The sequence below is a fragment of the Musca domestica genome, unplaced genomic scaffold (genome assembly GCF_030504385.1).
Source record: "Musca domestica strain aabys unplaced genomic scaffold, Musca_domestica.polishedcontigs.V.1.1 270, whole genome shotgun sequence".
Taxonomy (NCBI): domain Eukaryota; kingdom Metazoa; phylum Arthropoda; class Insecta; order Diptera; family Muscidae; genus Musca; species Musca domestica.
The window spans coordinates 555,403-579,724 of record NW_026712287.1 but is presented as its reverse complement, the minus strand read 5'-3'; the positions used below and the strand labels follow the sequence as shown (position 1 = coordinate 579,724).

The window sequence follows — 24,322 nt, the reverse complement described above, 5'->3', positions numbered from 1 at the left end:
ACCAGAATGAAATCTGTCATGTTTGGTGTAGCTTTAAGCTTCATCCTCTACATGGTAATGATATTTGGTAAAAAGGATCCCATGCAGCCTTTATCCAACAGGTATATCTTATAGCCGATTTCAATTTTAATCAAGGTCTGCTTGATATGTGTGTATGTATGTATGAGTGGTGTAGGGTTCTACGTGGCCGCCCTGACCGACTTTGGCCTTTCGTTCATTGTGGTGCAGGGCATCGTTCGTCGAATTGGAATGATGTGCAAATTTCGATTCCAAAATCACACTTTTTATGACCTCCTCCATAGTGCGAGAACTAATAAAGTTTGTCACATCGTTTGCAACTGTTCGAAATAGTAATTTAAATGTAAGAGTTTTATAAAAATATCCTTAAATTTATAAAACTACTCGTTTAGTATTGCGAAAATACAAAGTCATAGCTCTTTGAAATGAATTTGTTATCACGCCTGGCGAAATTCATGCAGCCGACATTGCTAATAAATGTAAGATTTTCCTCGTTCATCCCACTATATTGATCCACATGTTGGTACAGCCCATGCAGGGTTTAACTGCAATTGAGGTTTTGACCCTATGACAGCGACTTGGTTCAAATTGCACTGTGCTCCAAACTTGTTTAAGCTTTACGCGGCTATTTGGGTACTCCTTTATCCACTTTCCACAGTTTCAATTCATCTCCCTTACTCTCTGAGCTGAAAAACAGCTAGAATCCTTCCATTTAAATGTCGTTGAATGGAGGACCATGACATAGGATGGGATGAATAAATGAAATATGAAACCTCAGAACACGTCGTATCGGCGTATAATTAAAGCGAAACTATTAACTTTGTTAACTTCGGTTAAGTCAAGGAACTCTTATATGTAGCAACGGTTGATGCACGCAGTCGTTACATTTTCATATTTAGTGAAAGCGATGTGTTGTTGATGAATGAAACAGCTCAAATACAAACCATTGTTATCCAATAGAAATTTTCCGAGCCCATGGTGCCAAATTTTTAACGGAAATATTGACAAATGTTTTTGAAATCATCAACATCGGGCCTGTGCCAAAACATAGAACGACCCTGGAACTTATTTGGTTGCATTGTTCGATCGGTCAGTGTTGTAGAAATATTTTCGTCACAACTTCCCTCACTGGTTAAGCCACAGTGCATTGTGGAAAGCCACTGAGGGATGCATTACTTGGTATCTATGAAAAGTGTCCACAGAACTTAGATAACAGAATTAAAACCATTGAAAGAGTCAACACGCCGCACAAACTAGGAATATTGTATCGGAACCATGTCACCCGCTGTCTTCGTTTTTGAATATTTACCGAGCGTAGAAATGTCCCGAGAAATGGACTACGGTTTAGCGAATACTGAGCTCATGCAGGACTCTTCCGCGCTCACAATATAGCTTTGTCTGAGACGTAACTGAGTTGAATTTTTATCCTTAAAACAAATGTTTCTAATGGTATGCAAACATATATAGGTCAGGATATCCTGTCGAGTTTGAGTCCTTAGTATAGGACATACGACGTGCAACCATCTATCGCATCAGTGAACTTACCAATGGGGTGATGGACAATCACCATCTTTAACGTGATATTTATGGCGCAATTTGAACAGTATATCCACTACTACTTCCAATGAATATGACCGACGGTCCACCTAACACTAATATACGATTCGCGTGTTGCTTTCTTGTTATCACAGGTACATACATTTGGTAATTAGTGGCTTGAAGGTCTTTGGTTAATGAACGACATACAACCTACTTGTCGCCAAGTGCAACACGTGCTACCTTTGGGCACAGTAGAACTTTCCGTATTTCCCGACCGAGGAGCGACAGAGCATCGACGGCTCGTTCTTCTTATAGTTAAGTTTTTATTTCATCTATGGCCAACTGCGACCTACACACACATGGACTCGGTCCTGATATACGATACACGATTCCAAACATTCGTTCCCATTTGATATGATGTAAAGTGGTTTGTTTGACTTGGATATTGGGGAGACAACAACGTCTGACGAGTTTCCGGCGCAATGTCCGCGACAACGTATCCAACTTTACCGTACAGCGTTTCAAGTGGAACTGAACTCAAATATGGTCTCCTCGAACCAACGCATAGTCACTCAATATGTTTTGTTTCATCAGAGCAACAACAAGCCACTGGCAACTAGTTGGGGAATAGGCGACGATGCTCTTCTCAGACTTTCACCAACAATTTACAGAGCGGAATCACTTCTAAAATCTGTCTAATTTTTCGGGGTCTAGGAAAATATTTCCATTTAAACCGTACAGGGTTTCAATAAAATATTCCATACTTTTAAATCGCATTTGCAATTACATGAACATCGAATTGGTTGAGGACATGCGCATTACGTGCTAAACTCTCTCCGCTGAAAACTTAATTTGTTCTCCTAAAGTGACGAATAACGGGAAGTTCTCGGAAGCTTTTATGGAACAGCTGTTGAATTTGAAAATAACGCTGGGAAATAAATTCCCACACAGCGTCACAAAAACATTGACTTTATTGAGACACTTCAATCATCACGGTGTTCATACAAGTGCTTCTCTGAAACGACCTGCCCGATGTTGATACAATTTGGTACTTGGAATCAGTGTACCTGCGAATACGTCGTCAATCACTAGGTGGTGAGGCTGTATGATACAGCCTGTATCACCTCCCAACACCCCTTTGAAAGGAAACGCTTCATCTCAGAAATTGTCAGACGTGTTAAATGGTAATTTAATACAACGTTTATGGATGTTAACTGTCAATTCCATTATACAGCTAGGCATTCGTTATTGTAAAAACATTTTAATAAATTATTTTAACGTCAAAACTGTACATTTTTGCAATTTGGGTTATAAAATTTAAAAAGCTGAACGTTCAAAATTCCTTAAAGGTTTAATGTACAAATCTTGCAACGGTTCAAGAAATCCAAAGTAAATCGTGAAGAACGCCACACCCCTTTCAAATCGAAATCAAAACATACACATACAATAGGCATTCTGCATTATACGACAGTATTACAAAATTGGGAGTATGCTTTTTTACCGTCAAAAAGTTCCCGCACCATCGGCTTAGAGTAAAGCTAAAGTTTATATTATGAGGGGAAAATTCCTACACTGCAGTGACGTGGAAGAATACCGTTTATGTGGGGGCTGAACGAAGACGGGGACCTGTACACGCAATTTTCTCACAAAGGCAGTAGCACAAGTTGTTTTGTTTATTTCACTTAAAAAAGTGTACATTTTGTCCATACAGACGTTGTAATACGCATTTTGTTTACAACTGAATTTGGAAAGAATACACAAATTAATTTGACATGTAAAGCCAAGAAAATGGAAAAAAATTGAAATCGATTGGTAGCAGTGCCCCACCTTGATTTCATTATAGCATACATAAGTTTGGCCAAGAAGACTAATCTTGACAACAATTTTGACAGCAAACTTAGTTGTGCATACTGCCCGACCTTATAATGCCATGCACAGAACCAAGGTGTATTTTATAAGGTGTAATCAACAATCGACATATTGTTTTCAACATGTTTCATTTTGGTCTGCAGTTTCAGTTGTCTATATCATTTTACACGTAGTCCTTCCCTGCAAGTAGGTTTCAAAATTAAAAATAACAAGGTGTGCTGGAAAAAGATACATTTTTGGTACTAAGTACAAGGCGTCTGGTCTTGAACAATAGGAAGTGCTCAGGAAAATATGTGACATTATCTAAATATACTATTCCTTAAGTGTTTTAATTGCTCACATATGTTATTATGTTGATCCTTGAAATTCCTTCTAGGCAGGCGGTCTTCGGTCACAGGTTTTATACACTCCGCCACACTATGAAGGGTTTATTAACATTGTCATTCTCATACTCATGTCTAACCCAACAAAGTATGCATGTTCTTGGCCAGCGTCGCTTTAGCGATGTCCGTCTGTCTGTTGTAATCACGCTATCTTTGGAACGAATTGAGATAGAAGGTTAAAAGTTTGCACATATGTTTTTTTTTTTTGTCAGTGGGCAGGTTAAGTTCGTAAGTGGACAAAATTGGTCCGTGTTTTCGTATATAGATCACCTTTTCTAACTTTTATTTTTTGATGTAACTTGTTCTACCTCCAGTAGCAAAGCATTGTCTAATTAGCTCCACGTTTTCTTATAGCCCCCATATAACCGTACCCCGATATTAGGTATTTTAGAAATGTAAACCACATATTTAACGGAATTGCTTATAATTCTGTTCATAGATTATATAAAGGGTTCTATTAGTTATAACAAAGCATTAACTCCACCTTTTCCTGTTGCCCTCATATAACGGAATTTCCTGATAATCGGTATATTGACGACTTATATCACATTTTCTAACACATATGTTAAAAATTCGCTTATATCTCCTGTGGCAGAGCATTGCCTATATAAAGCCACTTTTTCTTATAGCCCCCATATAACAGTACCTCCCCAAGATTTCAGCCACATTTTGAAATGAAATTGATTATTATTCGTATTTAGAGTTTTTAACAGGTTCTACCCGCTTATAGCATTTGTACCTTGCCAAAATAAAATAACTTGCATAAATAATAATTTATCGGAATTAGAAGAGTTTTTAGCACCCGCAAAAAGATATATGTCCGTTAAGAATTTGCAAATTGTCAACATTTTTTCTTTCGAATCCCTCTCGGTTTGGGTAACCAGGCAGACTAAATATTTAGTATTTCCATGTCAATAGCGTGTTTTCGTTTTTACACCGTACGTGGTTGTTGTCTATGCTATATAATTGGGAACACGTTTTTAGTTCTGGCAACACATTTGCCAGGGTATTTTTATATACACACACAACCACAAATAAATGCAAAAAATTAACAAAAATTACGTATTAAAAAAAACTTAATATAGAAACAATTGATGTTGGAAAATAAGCGTTATTCACACTAACTACTGCAAGAAAAATAATGCTTCTTTCAATGTATTATCATGAGCAAATAAGTTTTTTGCAAGAAAACTGTGAAAAGTAAACATACGGAATCCCTGCAAAAACTTGCAAGCAATCAGCTGGATTATCAAAATAAAGCAATTTGCCCGCAAATAAAAGAAATTAAGAACACAAAAATTAAAAATTAATCGAAAAACAAAACTTGCGTTTTTCAAAATAAATATCTTTTGAAATTTCTTGCCCAACTATACATCACCCGAAAGGAGAAGAAGAAGAGTTGCAAGTGTTTGCAAGAAGGAATTTATCCAACAGGGATTTTCTGGATACTGCCAAAAGTCCTTTCTCTTTTTCAGAACGTTTGTGTTAGCAGCGGTGCTCAAAACCGTGTTCTAGAACATGAAGAGAAAAAACAGATAATTTAAGAGAAAATTAAAATTCTGTTTTTCTTTATATTTTACGGTTCTATTTAATTGTTTTTAAACACGAATGTTTGCCAAAATAATTTAGAAAGCAAATGGATAAAAAATATTTGTATAAATAATGACTTAATACTGTATTGTTCTTGATTTAAATAAGCAAAGAGAAATTTGACTGAAAAGAGATATTTCTTCTTGAGCACCGCTGGTGTTAGCAAACGGCTTCCAGTAGCAATTGTAACAAATTTTAGGGTAACCAGATACACCTATGGGGTAACTAGACACACCTTTCCTCTGCGGAAATATTTACGACTTTGGAGTATATGGCAATACTAATGCCGTGCAAATGCTGTACACAAAGAGGCCTCCCATTAGTATGTGGATTTAAAGTAATCCGGTGGTGGGAAGATTTATTTTTGTATGGTAAATCTGGTTGAATACACCCGGATTAAGCAATGAATTACGATAATGTGGGTTGATCCGAATAATATTTGTATCTAAATAAATACAAGTTTAAAATTTATTTAATTTTGCATGGTAAGCATGGCAGAAGAATACAGGTAGATGCATCAAAGCTTGGGATGTTTTTTCAAATATGAGTAGGTTTTTAAATGTTTTCTATACGACGTCATTAGGAGGTTATTATAATTCGAGTTTTTTAACAATTTTTACAAATTTAAATAATTTTTCATTTAACATTTTCAATTCCAAAATTGGTTTGACAGTTCATTGTCCCAGCAGCTGTGTTGATGCGTCTACCTATATTCTTCTACCATGATGGTAAGTCATGATAAACTCGGGAGGATTAAGAACTTAAATCGAGATAATGGTATGGTCTAAATGTGATTTTGCTTCGAACATTTGTTCGTTGAACGTATTACGGTAACATTAATATAAATGCATGTATTCAACTCATCACGTATTAGGTAGGGGTGTTTAAATTAGAAACAAGATTTTTGTCAGTGTACCATGACTTAAGTTTTTAATATTACAGTTTTTTTCCTACAATGTTGACTGTAGAACAATTAAGATATTTTCTGTGTGCCGCTGCTTTCTTTCGGCATGTAGTATTATCGTTGTACGGGATTTATCAGACAGAAGTTATCATTCGTCAGTGAATAGTCGTGGGATATCATTTCTAGTGATGAACATTTCGCGCCGTTATGTTTTAAATGAAGTCGGCGGCCTGTCGCTTAATGAATGTAGATCTGACAACGGCGTGAACATACATACGACCTTCAAACAACCTTTTACTTTGACGTTTGTTATCTATAGATTATTTGGAATATAAGTCGCATTTCAGTCGTCCTCCTCCAGAAGAGAAGCAGCGGCAGCAGACAGAACAAGGAGTTTGAATCGCTATATATCTATTTTTATATTTTCTTGGACTACTTTTGCGGTAAGTTCTCCAAAAATAGTGAAAGTGGTAAAGTGTACATTGTCCACCAAAGGAATTTTTGTGAGCAATGCCATACGATTAACGCGAATTTCAGGCAAAAAATAGAGTGTGTTTGTGTAGTCACGTCAGAAAAGTGTAAAAACAATTACATTGTATTTCGTAATCGCAACCAATTGACCCGTGGGAGATCGCAGTCCGCCCTCCCACATCTGTTGTAGGAGAGTTCGCTGTATACAAATAACTCTGGTGTAAATAACTCTGGTTTGAAATGGGAACTTTTTTATTTTGGAAATTATTTCAAAGCAGTATTTCATCCATGTTGTGTTTTCCGCAATGAGATTGCAGCTGGAAAATAACCGTATAAACTGGTATAAAATACGTCTTTGATAGGTACGCAAGGTTTCAAACATGTCTTCAGTTTTTAAAATATTCATTCAACATATGTATGTATACGCAACGTGGTATTCAAATGAAGTGTATACATGCATGCATACATACAAACACCTTTATCAGCATGTTATTTTGGCAAAGCATACAAGTTTTTCATCCAGCTTTTAGCTTGAAACACAAGTTTTATTAGCAAATCTGATGGCTTTGACTGAGAACTGGAAGGAAATAGTCAAACCTATAGTATTGAATTGATTCATATCTTCGATTCCTTCTTAGAATTTTGTGAGGCCGGATCTCGTTGGAAATGTCCAGTGGTTTTCTTATTATACAGTTTCAAAAAGGGTTCGATATTTTCTGTTAGGGAACAAAGAGTGTTTAAAACAGTGTCAATGTCAATAGTTCGATTCACTAATACTTTAAAGACAGTTTTTAAATGCCGTTCGAAAGGTAATGATTTTTGTCGTAAACGGTGTAAAGGACCAAGAATTACATTAGAGGTCTAGTGTTATTGCTATTATATTTCAAATGACCAGCGGTGGACGCCGTTTTTTGAAGTACACAAGCCGAATTGTTTTGGGGACACCCTAAGAAATCGCATTTTGTTCATTAATATGTCTAGCTTTTGTAATGTTTACGAAAACATATTTGTTGCAGAGCTATTTAAAAGAAAGTAAAAGTTGTTTTCTTGTATATAAACAATGCATCTTCAGTGTATAAGTATCTAGATAGGTATATGCAAAAGTGTGTGTCTGTGTGAATACGGACATATTGGCATTTATGACTATAAAGAAAAAAACATTGACATGTGAAGAATACTGGACCGTGTATTCAATGTCAAGGTGTCAGCATATACGTCTATCCAGCATCACCCTATATAATACGTATACACACATACGTATTAGTGACTTCGGCAGATACACAGTACACATTCGGCCAAACATAGAAGAATGTTGCGCTCTCTTTATGAGCCTGCAACATTGAAATAAATATGACCTTTTCAATGTCACACAAAACGTACATAGTTGAATTTCGAACTACCCCACAGGTCTTTCCACCCTCATCTTTGTTACCAAAGACTATACATTAATGAATATTGTGCCTAATTTCGTTGTTCATTCATTTTGTACACAAAATGAAAAATCTGCAGCGCATGATCCGGTTTTTTACTAAATGATGTGAGTGGAGAAAGTAATAGGGATGGGGTACTAAAAAGGGCTGGAGTTTTGAATATTTAAGCAAAATGAAATGCCTGATTGTTACATCAGTCTTCAGACGAAAGTTACCCAAGCAGGTTGTACTCAAATCAAACTAAGCCCTATATTTCATAGAGAAAAACGGTTAGTATCTGTAAGTCTTAACAGCAATCCCATATTCTTTTATTAATAGTAACTATTGGATATTATAGACAGATATTTAAGAACGGTTGTTTAGTAAGTGTAACGCTATATTAGATTAGATTATTTATAGGAAAAAGTGAAGATAAGATATTGATTTTGGAAACCAAACATAAAATAGGTAATTCAAATTTAAACTTATAACAACGTTGGTATAGATGTATGTAAAGAGATCTTGCCCTTCTTTAGAATTATTTCCATGATAGGCGTGTACATAATTCCTACGTACCTGCGTAGTAAAACTTTTCCAGCGATGCGTAATTACGAATTTTATACATAAATAACTTGAAGTTTGCAAAGTTAAACAATTAAATATACAACATTTAATACACAAATAACTAGTTTCCGCTTTACAAATATGTATATCAGAATCAATTATTATTACTTATTTGTTGAAATTTCACATTTCGATTCTCCTTTTTATTGCAGAAAAAAAATCTCAAGATGACTACCTACTTCAGCTATCCCTCCGAAGAATTGCAAAAGGAACTCAGCCGCATTGCACAGGCAATTGTTGCCCCCGGCAAAGGCATCTTGGCTGCTGATGAATCTGTTTCGACAATGGGAAAGCGTTTGAAGGATATCGGTGTCGAAAACACTGAAGACAACCGCCGCCAGTACCGCCAACTTTTGTTTACTACTGACCCCAAAGTATCTGAAAATATCTCTGGTGTTATTTTGTTCCACGAGACATTGTACCAAAAGGCTGATGATGGCACTCCCTTCGTGGAATTATTGAAGAAGCGAGGTATTATCCCCGGTATCAAGGTCGACAAAGGTGTTGTACCATTGATGGGCTCCGAAGATGAATGCACCACCCAAGGTTTGGATGACTTGGCCAGCCGCTGCGCCCAATATAAGAAGGACGGTTGTGATTTCGCTAAGTGGCGTTGTGTTTTGAAGATTGGCAAGAACACCCCATCTTACCAATCCATCTTGGAGAACGCTAATGTTTTGGCTCGTTATGCTTCTATCTGTCAATCGCAAGGCATTGTTCCCATTGTAGAGCCTGAAGTATTGCCCGATGGTGACCATGATTTGGATCGTGCCCAAAAAGTAACAGAAACCGTTTTGGCTGCTGTGTACAAAGCTTTGAACGACCATCATGTATTTTTGGAAGGTACTCTCTTGAAACCTAACATGGTAACAGCTGGCCAATCCTGCGCCAAAAAATACACTCCTGAACAAGTTGCTTTTGCAACTGTGACAGCTCTGCGTCGCACCGTTCCCGCTGCCGTTCCCGGTAAATGAAAATTGTAATTATAGCAGCATTGGTCTTGAACTAGATTTCCATTTCAGGTATCACCTTCTTGTCTGGCGGCCAATCCGAAGAGGAAGCTTCTGTTCACTTGAACGCCATTAACAACGTTCCTCTGTTGAAACCATGGGCATTGACCTTCTCATATGGTCGTGCTTTGCAAGCTTCCGTCCTCCGCGCTTGGGGTGGAAAGAAAGAAAATGTTGCTGCTGGACAAAATGAATTGCTTAAACGCGCCAAGGTAAGTACAGCAGAAAAATTAACGACATTCACGATTGCAATGGGTTATATGGGATCAATAACGACATAAACGATGTAAGGGTTATCCTAATTCCAGTCAATTTACGATGCAACTGCCTTAAGGTTGAATGACAAAATTATGACATTTGAAATGTGATATTTGGACAACTTACTCGCTCATTTGGCGGCAATGTTATGGGAAATGGTTGCCTTCATTACTTTCTTATGCATTTACTGTAAATCGGTGTTTGAATGCATATTTTATATTTTTATTTGTTTATTTTTTTCACATTCGTTTTTATTATTTTGTATTGCATGTACTTTACATAATTTTTGTTTCCTTTCCAATAATATAATCATCTAACTGCACATACAAATCATCGTCTAGAGATGATAGTACATATTTGCGTATTCGATGACATTATATACACCTAAGTCTCATAAATTGTACCAAATCTGTTATTTCCTTTTTTCGAAATGACGTCTCCCATTAGTATATATTTATTATAAAAGATGCACCTTTGGAATGGAAACTTTAATATAATTATTCTTTTTTTTTTTTTTTTGCATGAGTTAACTTATTCATATTATCCTTATTAAAAGAGGGCAGCAGATTTATACATAGTAGAAAAGCTACATTTACAAACTCACGCATTTGAGATGAAACCTTACAGAAGTCAACCTAAAATCATCTTTATAAATACGCACATTAATATGTACAATCATAATTGCATCATGCCTTGATATTGTTTCTGGTGGCTTTTTATTTTTTTTTTTTATTTTATAATTTATTTTTGTTCATTATATTTTATTTTTTTTACAAAATGCAGGCAAACGCTCTTGCATGCCAGGGCAAGTATGAAGCTGGCTCAATTCCGTCGTTTGCCGCAAATGCAAGTTTATTTGTAGCCCAGCACAAGTACTAAAATTTACAACACTAAAAATTGGCCTTCCTCTCTCGCATATATTATTATGAAGGAGAACCGATGACGACATTCCCCATGTGTTTCCCCGTTGGAATTTTATACATTACTGAGCAGGCTTTTGCAGTTTTGATTCCCAGACATGACCTTTCTCTATAATTTAAAACAAAAACAGTACGCTTAGATTATGCATTGACTTACCTATTTTGACACTAAATAAGAAATGCGAATTTGGAATAAGATCTAAATTTACCTGGACACCTATATCTAAAGCGTTTTGAAATTAGAGAGACTGCGGAGCTTTTGTCCTCTTTGTTCTGATTGTGCAATTCAATTTTTAAAACTTATATATATTTTTTAGGGTAATGGCGAAGCTGCTGTTGGTAAATACGTTGCCGGCAGTGTAGTTGGCGCTGGTGCCGACGCTACACTATTCGTTGCCAATCATGCCTACTAAATGGTAGGTCAACCTGTTCTAAATGACAAGAGATTGGAAGTTAATTGTTTGGCAATTTATTTTTAAGTAATACATACATTTAGCCTATTATTTGATGGAGACAACAACATTGTTTAGAAATTTAAATGTCTATATTAAGCAAAAAACTGCAACGTCAACGCGCAACCAACTTGTTTAAATTTTATCGTTAAGTCCACGCTATAAACATAGAGTACCTTCATCTGAAATCAATAAAAAACATACAAAAAATAAGCTTGAACATTTGATTCAAACAGATATTGTTTGTTGTTACTCAGATATATTTGTTAATACTCTTAGTGCCGCCATATTAGTGTAATACCATGGCCTACATAAGATCGGCCAGTATGCCCATCTGACAACCAAGTTTGCCGTCAAAAGAAATATAATGATTTGAAATTCAAAGAGAATCAAATCACGATAGTGCAAAAACTACTAAGTTTGTTGTAAAATTGTTGTCAAATGTTATATTCTTGGCAGACCTTATGTAGGCCTTGTGCCATACGTAGAACTAATGTCTTATATATTTTTTTAAATTCGATTCATGTTGGATGTTGTGACCATAAAACATTTCAGGTAAGAAGGAAAATAAGGTCAAAGCTTTTACGTCCCAATTCTAAATATTCACTAACTCGCTTTATTTTAAAAGAATTTTTTTTTTGAAAATGCTGGTAATTTGCATATATAACTTTGGGTGAATTTTGAAAATTATCAATTTTTATAACGTTATTAGTTGGTAGGTTTCACAGCTTAGCATAAAATTTAAAATTTCAAAGTAGAACATCTTCAACTTTGACAATTAATATTAATTTAATTTTTTAATTTAAAAATTAATTTTTTTTTTTTTTTTTTTGAAAAAAGAAATCAATACAAAAAATGTGAACATTTGTAATCGGAATTCACATTTTTTGTATTATTCATTTATATTTTCAACACACAAAAATGCAATAGTTTAATTGTCAATGTTGAAAATTTTCAATTTCTCAAATTGTATGGTGAAAAACGTCGATTGAGTCGTAGAATTTTGGTTAACACTTTTATACAAAAAAATTGAATGTTTGTAATTGAACAAGTAAAAAAGCTTTAAATTCGGCAGGGCCGGACTTTGAATAACATCCACCATTTGGAACGAATTTGGCAATTCTCAGAAACTATAAAATCCGTTAAAAATTCTGTTAAAATCTTAAAAATACCGAATGTAGCTGTTATATTTGGGTCTATACGACGACATGGACCGGCATAAGTTTCTTTTGTCATAAGCCATTACAATATTCAAATGCGAAACCTAAAAACACGGTGAATAATGTAGCTAAAATCATCGAAATACCGAATATCGGGAGGTACCGTAATATGGGGGCAGTACGAAGACGTGACATGTAGAACCAATTTTCTGTATTAGGCTGTAGTATCCATTACGAACTTCAAATACCAAATATCAGGAGGTACCATTATATGGGGGGCTATACGAAGACGTGGACCTGCACAGACAATTTTCTGTCTTAGACTGTAGTATCCATTTCGAACTTCATATACCAAATTTGAAACAATTCCGGTGAATAATGTCGATAAAATCATAAAAATATCGGGAGATACCGTTATATGAGGGCTATACCAAAATGTGGACATGCAAGGCCCATTTTCAATAAAAAAAAAAGTCCTGCAGACATAATATACATTTGAGTAAAATTGTATAAATCTACTTCATTTCGTGATTAGAGTTATTTCCACAGACGGACAGAAGGATAGACGAACGGACATCGCTAAATCGACATAGAATTTAATGCTGATCAAGAATATATAACTTGTGGGTCTAAAATGTATATTTCGAGGTGTTATAATCGGAATGATACCCTCCATACTATGGTGGAGGGTATAACAATACATACATAACAACTGGTGAATTTTGAAAATTATCAGTATTTACAACGTAAATAGTGGACAGAATTTAAGGTATGGCGCATTTGGATATTACGGACGTACAAAACATTTTACAATGGGGGGAAGTTCAATATTTTAAGTAACGCTGCAGTGTTTAAAATTGTAAAAACGCGGTTTGCCTGCGGAATTTTTTATTCAGTGTAAAAAGAAAAATCAACAACGTGCAAAAAACTTTAACCTGATTATGCAATTTTAAAATGTTCTACAAGATGCTATAAAACTATGCGTGTCTTTTACTCGACGCTACAAAAAATTTATTTAGTATTGGGTTTCAACCAAAATGACAGCAAAGATGTGGACTAAAACGTTTTAATGTCTACCTCTCCCGGCAGATGCCACCATAGACAACGAAAAGTTAGTTTTGTTTTTGTGTGTAGGTGGCTCTCAGTACGTTTTTCCACAGACAAAATCAGTGGGTTGCAATCAATCAGTCGGTCAGATGTAACATGTTCATTCGAGTTGCACAAGCCAAACGAAAAAGTTGTGATCAAACATGTATTGATCGAAGTTTTGTGTTCGCAATCAAACAGTCACATGAGTTGTTTGTTTACGAACTTATGTTGAATTGTTCATAACGGGTCGATCATCTGTGATAAGTCTGATCGGTTTGATTCATCCTAGATAAGTGAGTGATTTGATTAAAACACAAATGTTCGAATCTGAGCGAAATCATGATAGTAATTTTAATAAGGATTTCATACTAAAAGCTGTCTCCATTAAAGAAATCGATACAAATTATATTTAATAAACAGACATTTTTTCATTTTATTTGGGTTTTTGGTCTTTTAGAATTCAGAATTAATATTTTAAAAAAAGAAACACATCATTGGTATTCAGTAAACAAAAAATTTTTAAGTATTTTTTTATTTTACAATATTGGTCAAGATTTTTCACAAACATCGACCTTTTCGTTTACATACACGTGTGTAGTTTCTACTTGCAACAATTTCGGTCGCACTAAAAGTCAAAATAAGCTGTCCCAACTTGATTGAATAAACAATGACGCTGAGCGAACTCGATTCAAAGAAGACAATCACTGTTGTGATTGCAGTGTTTGTTTGTGAGTGAAGTGATTCAAACTCAGCGTTCGATTCGATCCGATGCGAAAACGGTCATTTCATTCAGATCAAACTAAACAAATGCATCAACTAAAATCATGTAAGAAACCGAGTGTGGTTATTGTAGCAGTAGTACATGCATGTGTTCGCGTTCTGCTGTTGAGTGAGTTGGGTAGGTTTGGCTGTGCAATTAAAGAGGTGTAGCGTATTGTGCGGGCCTGTATCGCACGCCGGGCCAGGCGTCACGCACATCCTCTTCAATTCGTGCCCAATACGAATTGAGACGACTACACCATCCGAGGACGGCATTCACTTTATAACTGCTTATAGCATCCGCGACTGCATCGGTAAGAATACCACTCAGACCTGCCTGATAGGCTTCTTGATCTAGAGGTTCTCTCTTGTAGCGCTGGTCCTCTCTCTTTAGATCATGTATGTCCTTCCTGACACGCCTGGGTGGGGGAGATTTATCCACCATATGATGGTTGGGATGACTCTCACGGTAACACCCAAGCACGGTAACGAAAGCACATGATTATGCTGACGTAAGGGAAGGACTTTCGCCTCCTCATGTAGATGGTCCACTGGTGTCATGAGAATGCACCCTGTCGCAGTTTTCGGGGCAGCGTTCTGGCAGGTCTGGATATGCTTCCACTGCGTAGCACTAGTATTCACAGACCACACTGGAGCCACATAGCTGACCACAGACCGACCTATCGCGTTATAAGAGGTCAACATGGTTTCTTTGTCCGCACCACAAGAGCTTTTCATCTTGTCGCAGATAGCTGTGGCTTGCGCGGACGACTTGAACATGCTGTCGAACGTGACCCCAAGAATCTTGGGGTAGTTCGTGGTCGGTATTAGATTCCCCTCGACCTGAACATTCAGCTGTGTTCTAATCTACGCAGACCATGTGGTAAAGAGTGTGACCGTTGATTTCGTGGTGGATATTTTTATATTCCTCGCGTGGAGGTATGCGGCAAGTTCCGCGAGATAGGGGTTCAGCCTTTCGCATATTTCATCGACCACTGGGCCAGACGCCATGATCGTACAATCATCCGCATACGTTACGATCTCAATGCTGTCTGGAGGGCGAGGAATTCCGGAAAGGTAGAGGTTAAACAGTTCCGGAGATATCACCCCACCTTGGGGAACTCCCTGTTTCACTCTACCGGCTTTGGACTTCTTGTTTCGGAATTCCACGCACGACTGGCGTCCACACATATAGTTGATTATCTAACGTTTCAAACTTGGCCGGAGAATAGTTCTCTGCACGTCCTCAAACAGTGTGGCATGATTGACCGTATCAAATGCCTTTGATAGGTCAAGGGCTACCAACACTGTTCTGTCACACGGCCTGTTCTGGTTCAGTCCTCTACTAATATGTGTGGAAATGGGGTGTACTGCTGTTGTGGTCGGAATCCGTGCTGGTGGTTGGCAACTGTATAGCTTCCTCTAATGCTAGGGAGGAGTAAAGCCTCAAGATTCTTAGCTATTGGCGACAAAAGCGAAATCGGCCTGTACGATTTGCCTTTACTGGCATCCTTGCCTGGCTTCAGTAGCGGGACCACCCGGCCCAATTTCCAGGATTCGGGCACTATGTGGGTGGCTAGCGACAAATTGAGAACTTTCGTTAAGTACTCGACTCCCGGCGTATCCAGCTGCTTCAACATTCCGTCCGGGCACAAAGCTTTGGATGACTGCGTTACGGATGACATTTGCAGCATCACCCATCGTAAACTGTGGTGGTTCCTCCTCGGCGGGAAGAGATCTGATACGACGTAGTACTCTTTGCATCGCCCTATCGATCTCCGGGTGCTCGACAAATTGTCGGTTAAAATACTCTGCGCACCTCTTCGGGTCAGTCACCATTACGTCGTTAAAAGTGACTGAGGTCCTATCATCCTTTTTTTCCAGGGTTCGAGAGCGGCCTAACCGTTACCCACAGCTTACTCATATCGGTTCCAATGTTGCAGCACTTTAGATGGTCTAGCCACTTTTTCCTCTTATGCTCCTGTACCAACCGGTTGACTTCCATTGTCAAATCACGGATATTATCACGCTCGTTTGCTAATCCCGCTGCCTCTGCTAGTAAGTTTGGTCTTATCTCGGGTATTCGACCAGCAGGTATATAGCGAGCGGCTGCAGCTTTGATGATGTTTCGGAAAATCCTTTCTGCTACCCGAACATCAGAAGGGTTGGGCAGTTCTCTGACGCGCCGGTTGGTGAATTCTCTGAACTCTGGCCAGTGAGCTTTCCCATGGTTAAGGAAAGTGCGGCGTTCAGAGGTTATGAAATCGGGCGACCTGCTTATGGAGACGATTATCGGGAGATGGTCTGAGCCAAGAAAAATGCTCTGCCAGCGCTGATTCCCTCTGGTCATTACCTAGGACGGAATGCCACAACTCATGGTGGGCATTAAAATCCCCTAGTACCAGACTAGGTTATTGCCTACCAACAATGGGCTAATATCAGGCAAATAACGCGGTTCACAGCTATTAATCGGCGGGATATACACATTAAGCACCTCTACCTCGGCAGTTCCACACTTGACTGCTACCCCCATACATTCCATGTATGGGTCACTAGAGACTAGCTCAAGCGAGATAGGTCTGTACTGAACAGTATGGTGTAACAGGAACGCTAATCCCCCACCTCCACTTCTGGTGCGATACTTCCTTAGTACGTTGTAACCATAACAACGTTGTAGGCTGCAATTTTCATTCAGCTTGGTTTCCTGCACCGCTGCGACCTTAATATTCCTCCGACTCATAAATTCCACTATCTCATTTATTTTGCCTCGAAGTCCGTTGCAATTGAATTGCAAGATTGATGCACAATCCGCAGTTGGAACAGCAACATGTGGCGTTAGGTGCTGCGGTGTTGGTTGCTGTTCTGGAGACTGCGGTGGAGTGCCATACTTCGACGACGTCTCTGATGAGGACGACGAAGAAGTGGACTCGCTGGGGACTACGTTACTGCAGCAAGTCGCAACATAATCCCTTTCGCTGTAGTCTCGCAGACGCCTTAGTCCGTTAGTTAGCACCCATTCTCTACATCCATTGCATCGCACCGAAACAGATCTGTGGTGGATGACGTTCTGACAAACCGAGCAGAACCAAGGTCCGGGGTTTTCCTCAACCCCGACACGGACCAATAAAATCCGGAGCAAGCATTCCGGGATATGCTGCTCCCAATGCAGAAAAATGAACAAACATGAACATACTGGGTTGGCAGCCGCTGGCCAAAACTGGGATCTTGTTATTTCGGGGCAATCCGGTATCGTAGAACCCACTGCCGTGGTTGAATTTTTGCAGGGTCGTTTCAGCTCTCTGTTGTACACATTTCTAAGCTATTCTCTATATGCATATTTTGGAATATTAATCATTTTTGGTTCCGGTGCATATAACAACTTCGAAGTTAGTATTCGACCAGCAAAAATTTCGAATTCTATTCTAATCACTTTTTAATCGATATATGTTATGAAAATTTCGTAACGACCATCCGCCCAGTAAGTGTAATGGGATATTTTTACTAGATTGTACGTATTTTACAAGTTTAGGAAACGAAATAAGTTCTCAAAATTTATATATTGAAGAGTTATATCATTTAAAATTTTGGGGACTTTATGAAATAAATAAGACCACAAATTTGTGTGTGTATTTGTGTGTTTCAAGTAAATCCCCAACATCCTCAACATTTCGTTATATCCGTTGTTGAAAGCTCAATCAACTAAAAACTTTCTATATTTTGTAATTAATTTAAAGTTTTTACTATAGTTAGTTAAATAGTATTTAAATTATAAAGAAAACATAGCAGACTCCTTCTTTGAAATATTTAGGAGAAATAGGTATTTTTTCTCTCTCTGAATCAATGGCATAGATGAGCAAAATGACTAAAGATAAATTCTTTAGTGCTTTTGAAAATAACTTTTCTGCCTCAAATAATTTACATAAGGTGTGTCTGGTTACTTTTCCAGCAGGAATTGTCCAGTAACTTCTTTCTGAGAGAGTAAGGTAGTTTTATTCTCTTTTGCAAGGAAAATGCGAAAAGTAAACAGACGGTATTCCTGCAGAAGCTTGCAACTAATCAGCTGATTTGTCAAAACAAACCAATTTGTCCCTCATAAGGAGAATTAAAACAAAGGAAGCAATGCTAATTTTACAAGTTTTTTAAATAAAAATGTTGGAAATAGTCGTTTTTTGTCTTATTGCATATTAACATTTACGTTTTCCACATTTTGTAAAGTTGTTCTCCAAAAACTATTAGTCTTGCTAATTCCAAAAAAATATTTTCAAATTGAAAGCACAAAAAGAAATAAACAAACGATATAAAACATCTGATTGAATGTCGATAAATGAGAAGAAGAAGAGTTGCAAGTGATTGCAAGAAGAAATTTGTCCAGCAAGAATTTGCAAACTCTCACTGAAACAACTGTCAAAATTTCTCTCTCCAACCGCTCTCTTTTGCAGAACTTTCGGGTTAACAGACGACTTCCAGTAACAATTTGTAACAATTGTTACAAATTTTAGGGTAACCAGACACACCTATAGTTAGAAATAACCAAGCAAAAAATAAAATGAGAACAAAAACTATTTTATAGAAACAACTGTTGAAAAATGTTTTGTAAAATCATCAAAGAAAATTTGTATTTTTAATTTTTTTCCCCTTGAATTACCCCTTTTCCGGAGCAGCTTTGTTTATGCCCGATACAACACTTTTGCGTTTAGTGCATCTATACTGTTGAAGATTAACCCACTGGGTTTATTGGATACAGTGGGTTAATCTTGTGTGTGTTCAGATTAGTCGATGAGGAAAGTGTTTATTAATACACCGTTAGAAATATTATAGCACATAAATATAACTTATTATATTAGACATGTTTTTCTTAATTTTAAAACTTACAGCTGTATAGATATATATTTTTCGTGTGGTCTTTTTATACCCTCCACCATGGGTAGGAGGGTATATTAACTTTGTCATTCCGTTTGTAACACCTCTAAATATTCGTCGTAGACCCCATAAAGTATATATATTCATAATCAGCATAAAATTCTAAGACGATTTAGCGATGTCCGTCTGTCTGTCCGTCTGTCTGTCTGTCTGTCCGTCTGTCTGTCTGTTGAAATCACGATAGAGCCCACATTATTTGACGTAGACCTTTGAAATTTGGCACAAGTGTGTGTATTGTCCCTAGGATGGTTGGTATTGAAAATGAGATATATCGGTCCACGTTCTGGTATAGTCCCCATATAACGGTACCTCCCGATATTCGGTATTTTGATGATTTATGCCACATTTTTTCACGGATTTATCTGAAAATTGGTATTTGTGGGTCATGACGGGTCCCTGAGCGTGTGGCAAAACATTGCATGTATAGGTCCACGTTTTGGTATAGCCCCCATATAACGGTACCTACCGATATTCGGTATTTTGATGATTTATGTCACATTTTTTCACGGATTTGTGTAAAAGTTGGTATTTGTGGGTCATAATGGGTCCTAGTTCGTGTGGCGAAACATTGTAATTATAGGTGCACGTGTTGGTGTAGCCCTTATATAACGGTACCTCCCGATATTCGGCATTTTAATGTTTTTTGCCACATTTCTTCTAATGTTCTTTTACCCTAGGGTGGAGGGTATTAAAAGTTTGGCCCGGCCGAACTTAATGTTTTTTTACTTGTTTTGGCTTGAAATGTAATGCTCTGTTCCAGAAACTGCATGAATCTACTAGTTTTGCAATTTCATAAAGGGAAAATCGGTGATCGCAGTAAAAACTTTCACATTCTTGAAGTTCTGGAACAGACCATAAATGAACAAATGAATTTAAATTTAGAGAAACTTGCGTGAAATAGATCGGGCGTGGTCTTCTTTGACTAAATGAATGAAATAAAAAAGTACCAGTAGATGCCCCACATCACCACACTCAACACTTAATACTTTTTTAAGCAAGCGTCCATCGGTTGTCCGCGAGCACCACATTTTTATACCATAATCCATATTTGCAAAACCTGGAAATATTCTCTAGAGACTACATAAAATATATATTATCATGATCATTGGTAATATATCAAATGAAACACATGGTTTTATTATATCGCTGCTCGGCGTGGTGTCACATTTTGTACCCTACACCGCTAGGTGGTCAGGGTATTATGTATTTGTGCATTTGTTTGTAACAGGCAAAAGGAGACGAGATAGACCCATAGTTCCTTTTGATGATCTGAATAGAATCACATTCTGAGTCGATTTATGCATGTATGTCCGTCCGTCCGTCTGTCAATGTATTTTTGTAAACAAAGTACAGTTCGCATTTATTGCCCGATCCAGATGAAATTTTGCACAAATCATTTGTTTGGCCCCAATAGGTTTGCCCCTATCGAACCCTATTGAAATTGGAGATAATCGGTCAAAATTTAGATATAGCTCCCATATATATATCTTCGTCCGATTTGCCTCTTATTGTGCACCAAACGTGTAATATCAGCCCGAATAGTATAGGAATTTGCACATACAACCAAATTAGGTCTGAAAATAAGTATGCCAAATTTGATCGAAATCGGTTCAGATATAGCTATAGCTCCCATATATATTTTTCATCCGATTTTTTATTTTTGTCCTCTGCAGCCGTAATATGCATTCTGTAACAACAATATTTGGGGAAATATATCAAATACAGCTCAGAAATACATTTGCTAAATTTTATCGAGATTGGTTCAGTTTTGGATATAGCTCCCATATATAGCATTTTCAGATTAAATGAAACCTTTTGCAATTCAAATGAAACTTTTTGCAGCGGAAATGAAACCTTTTGCAGTGGAATTGAAACCTTTTGCAGTGGAAATGAAACCTTTTGCAGTGGGAATGAAACCTTTTGCAACCGAAATGAAACCTTTTGTAACCGAAATGAAACTTTTTGCAAATCAAATGAAACTTTTAGATTTTTAGAAGGAAAAACAACAAAACATTCTTATTTTTAGCAGGTTTAAAATTAATTCAACTAATGATAACCAATATATTGACAAAGAGGATTTTTTATTGATTATAAATATCTACATTTTTATATTATTTCTAAAATTTTCAATTATTTTTATAACAAATGATTTGATATAAAATGCCTCCATATTATTAAATTAAAATACGCTAAAAAGAGAAATTCAAACAAATTTTGGCCTTTATAGGTACGGCCAGGACTGAAATGCGAAATTAAGCTTTACGACAATTTTTTATAGTTATAGTATATATTAATCGTACCTAATAAAGGATTCCCGCTTCGCAGCTTTATTGATTATGGAGATAGAGCAGTCTTGCTATGTGGGCTGTTGAATGGTTCGCTCTATCGCGTACACAATGTAATGTTTTATTGAAACTTCACACAATTCAATGTGGTTCTAAATTTCAAAGCTCTAAATTAAATTTCATATCAATATAGTGATTTCAATAGACAGATAAGTGGAAATCAGTAAATAAACTTTGATCATGATTTTATATACTTTATGGAGTCTATGACAAACCGAATGACAAATTTAATATACCCTCCTTTCCATGGAGGAGGTTATAAAAAGGTACCTTATTCGGGTCCTTTGGAAAAAATACCTTGAAAAACTTTTTTCAATCTTTCTGCATCTACACTTGCGTTTTATGGAAGCTTTAAGAAATAATTTTATAAAACATAGACATTAATAATCAATAAAAATACCTCTTTAAATATATATTTGTTATAATTAGTTCATTTAATTTTAAACCTGCTAAAAATAAGAATGTTTTGTTTTTTTCCTTCGAAAAATCTAAAAGTTTCATTTGATTTGCAAAAAGTTTCATTTCGGTTGCAAAAGGTTTCATTTCGGTTGCAAAAGGTTTCATTTCCGCTGCAAAAGGTTTCATTTCCACTACAAAAGGTTTCAATTCCACTGCAAAAGGTTTCATTTCCGCTGCAAAAAGTTTCATTTGAATTACAAAAGGTTTCATTTAATCTGAATATGCTATATAACTTCGTCCGATTTACCTTTTATTGTGCTCCAAACGTCTAATATTTGTCCAAATGGGATGGACTTTGGTGCTTACAACCGAATTGAGTCTAGAAGCTAGTATGATCAATTTGGTGAAGATCGGTTCAGATATAGCTATAGCTCTCATATATATTTTTCATCCGATTTGTTATATTTGTTACATACAACCGCAATATGCACTCCGTAACAACGATATTCAGGGAAATATATCAAATACATCTCAGAAATATCTTTGCCAAATTTTATCGAGATGGGTTCAGATTTGGATAAAGCTCCCATATATATCTTTATCCGACTTCAAATTAATTGTGCAACAAATGGGCAATACAAGTCCGAATTTAAAAGATACAAATGCTTCGGCATATTTAGTCCTTTGAACTTTTAATTATAATCATAGCGTGTATGATTGAATTCTCCCATCAAAACTTTTAATTGTTATGTGGAGCTCTACTAAATTAGCAAAGTGGTGTAGGGTATCATAAAGCAGGCCCCGCCCGACTTTAAGACTTTCTTTACTGGTTTTGATTGAATTTATTTATTTAAATAAAATATTTTATTTGTTCGTTCACATATAAACAGTTCAATAATTTCTGGTTGTAGAATGGCAGTCAGTAAAATTCAGCAACAAAACTCCATTTTTATATCAAAAAATATTTCTTGTTGAATACTTTTATCTTCCAAATAATAAAAGTTTGAAACGTTTTTACATAATTTTTTCGGATAATTTTTTCTAAGAAATGTTTCCGTTCATTATCACTCAGTATTCCATACTATATAATAGGATTTCGCACGTATATTATAGTGGGAATTTGAAATACTTTTCCAACGGATTTATATGCATTATGGTGTTCAAACACGCGGCTTCTTCTTCGTGTGTAATTCGCCCAAGCAATCGCTTTCAGAATTTTTCACATACATGTCAACATTTTCCTTGCCCTGGCGGGGCGTTCAGAATCATTTTTGTACCAAAGCTCCAGACCATACGTACGTAGTACATGTCATATGTATATTTTACTGTTGTGATGTGATAAGAACACATAATAAGCAGATTGGCAATAAAGGGGGTAGGTACAAAAAAATGGAAAGCGTTGTTGCCACAAAACAAATAATATCTGCCGTACTTAATCCTTTAGCAAATACGATTACAGTTATTTTATTTCATTGATTCAATGTTTTCGGTTTAGGCGATCGTTGGCGTTTTGCCTTGAGCTTGAACGAGCAATTGAACTTTTGTTTTGTAATATTCTACTTTCATATTCATGTAAGTAAAATGAATCGAACGCACAAATTATAGTATTTAAAATTGGAAACTTCAGCTGTTAGCACTAGTTGGACTTGGCATCTTTCCATTGAAATCTAGATTAAGAAATGGGCGGTGCTAGTTCATCAGGAAAATAGATTTAAGAAGCGATTCCGGGACCAGTTCGTGCTAGGCTTGTAACGCAATTGAAAAATTCAAAAAAAAGTTTTTGATTTTGCTGCCTGTTGTCAAAGGCTTCAAAATTTACTAATCTGTGGCTGTGAAAACGTCACAGCACGCCACTACAAGATTTTTGGGTTATGTTTCTGAGTACGGCGACTTTACAGCTGGCAGTCGTTTTTACAGCACAGCATGGTCTCAGTTGTGTGGTGTTGTCGCAGCAAAGCATGATGACAGTGTTGTGAATATTTCGCAAAATTTTCTGCCAGAAGATTTTTGCTGCTTTCCGAACACAGTATTGATACTGAATTAGTTTATGACATCGGTGGTCGCATTAATACGAATACTCTTCAGATCTCGGCTGACTTATTTGTATCGTTGTATCTCCCTCTCTGGGGACCATGTAAAGCCTTCCAGACACACCTGACCGAGGAGTTTTATCCACCATATGGAGGTTTCGATGTCTTTCACG

General features: G+C 36.7%; 1 protein-coding gene across 3 annotated transcripts; it reads left to right on the top strand.

Annotated features, from left to right (window-relative positions):
* The first annotated feature begins 6,588 nt into the window (after positions 1–6,588).
* Positions 6,589–11,684, top strand: LOC101887606 (fructose-bisphosphate aldolase). Of its 3 annotated transcripts, none has more exons than XM_005191746.4 (4): positions 6,589–6,746; positions 8,960–9,773; positions 9,830–10,029; positions 11,313–11,684. In XM_005191746.4, the coding sequence occupies exons 2-4, from the start codon at positions 8,975–8,977 to the stop codon at positions 11,406–11,408; spliced, it is 1,095 nt and encodes a 364-aa protein (XP_005191803.1). In that variant the 5' UTR covers positions 6,589–6,746; positions 8,960–8,974; the 3' UTR covers positions 11,409–11,684. The 3 variants fall into 3 exon arrangements, with proteins under 3 accessions (XP_005191803.1, XP_019895259.1, XP_058980245.1); XM_020039700.2 differs by lacking the exon at positions 6,589–6,746 and adding an exon at positions 10,859–10,933; XM_059124262.1 differs by lacking the exon at positions 6,589–6,746 and having other exon boundaries at positions 10,859–11,368.
* The last annotated feature ends 12,638 nt before the right edge of the window (positions 11,685–24,322 follow it).

What these genes read in the sequence shown, in the direction of transcription:
- LOC101887606 (XM_020039700.2), top strand. Translation starts at nt 8,975, where the DNA reads ATGACTACCTACTTCAGCTATCCCTCCGAAGAATTGCAAAAGGAACTC. An exon ending in CGTTCCCGCTGCCGTTCCCG is followed by an intron (nt 9,774 to 9,829) that starts GTAAATGAAAAT and finishes TTTCCATTTCAG; the next exon opens with GTATCACCTTCTTGTCTGGC. An exon ending in AATTGCTTAAACGCGCCAAG is followed by an intron (nt 10,030 to 10,858) that starts GTAAGTACAGCA and finishes TACAAAATGCAG; the next exon opens with GCAAACGCTCTTGCATGCCA.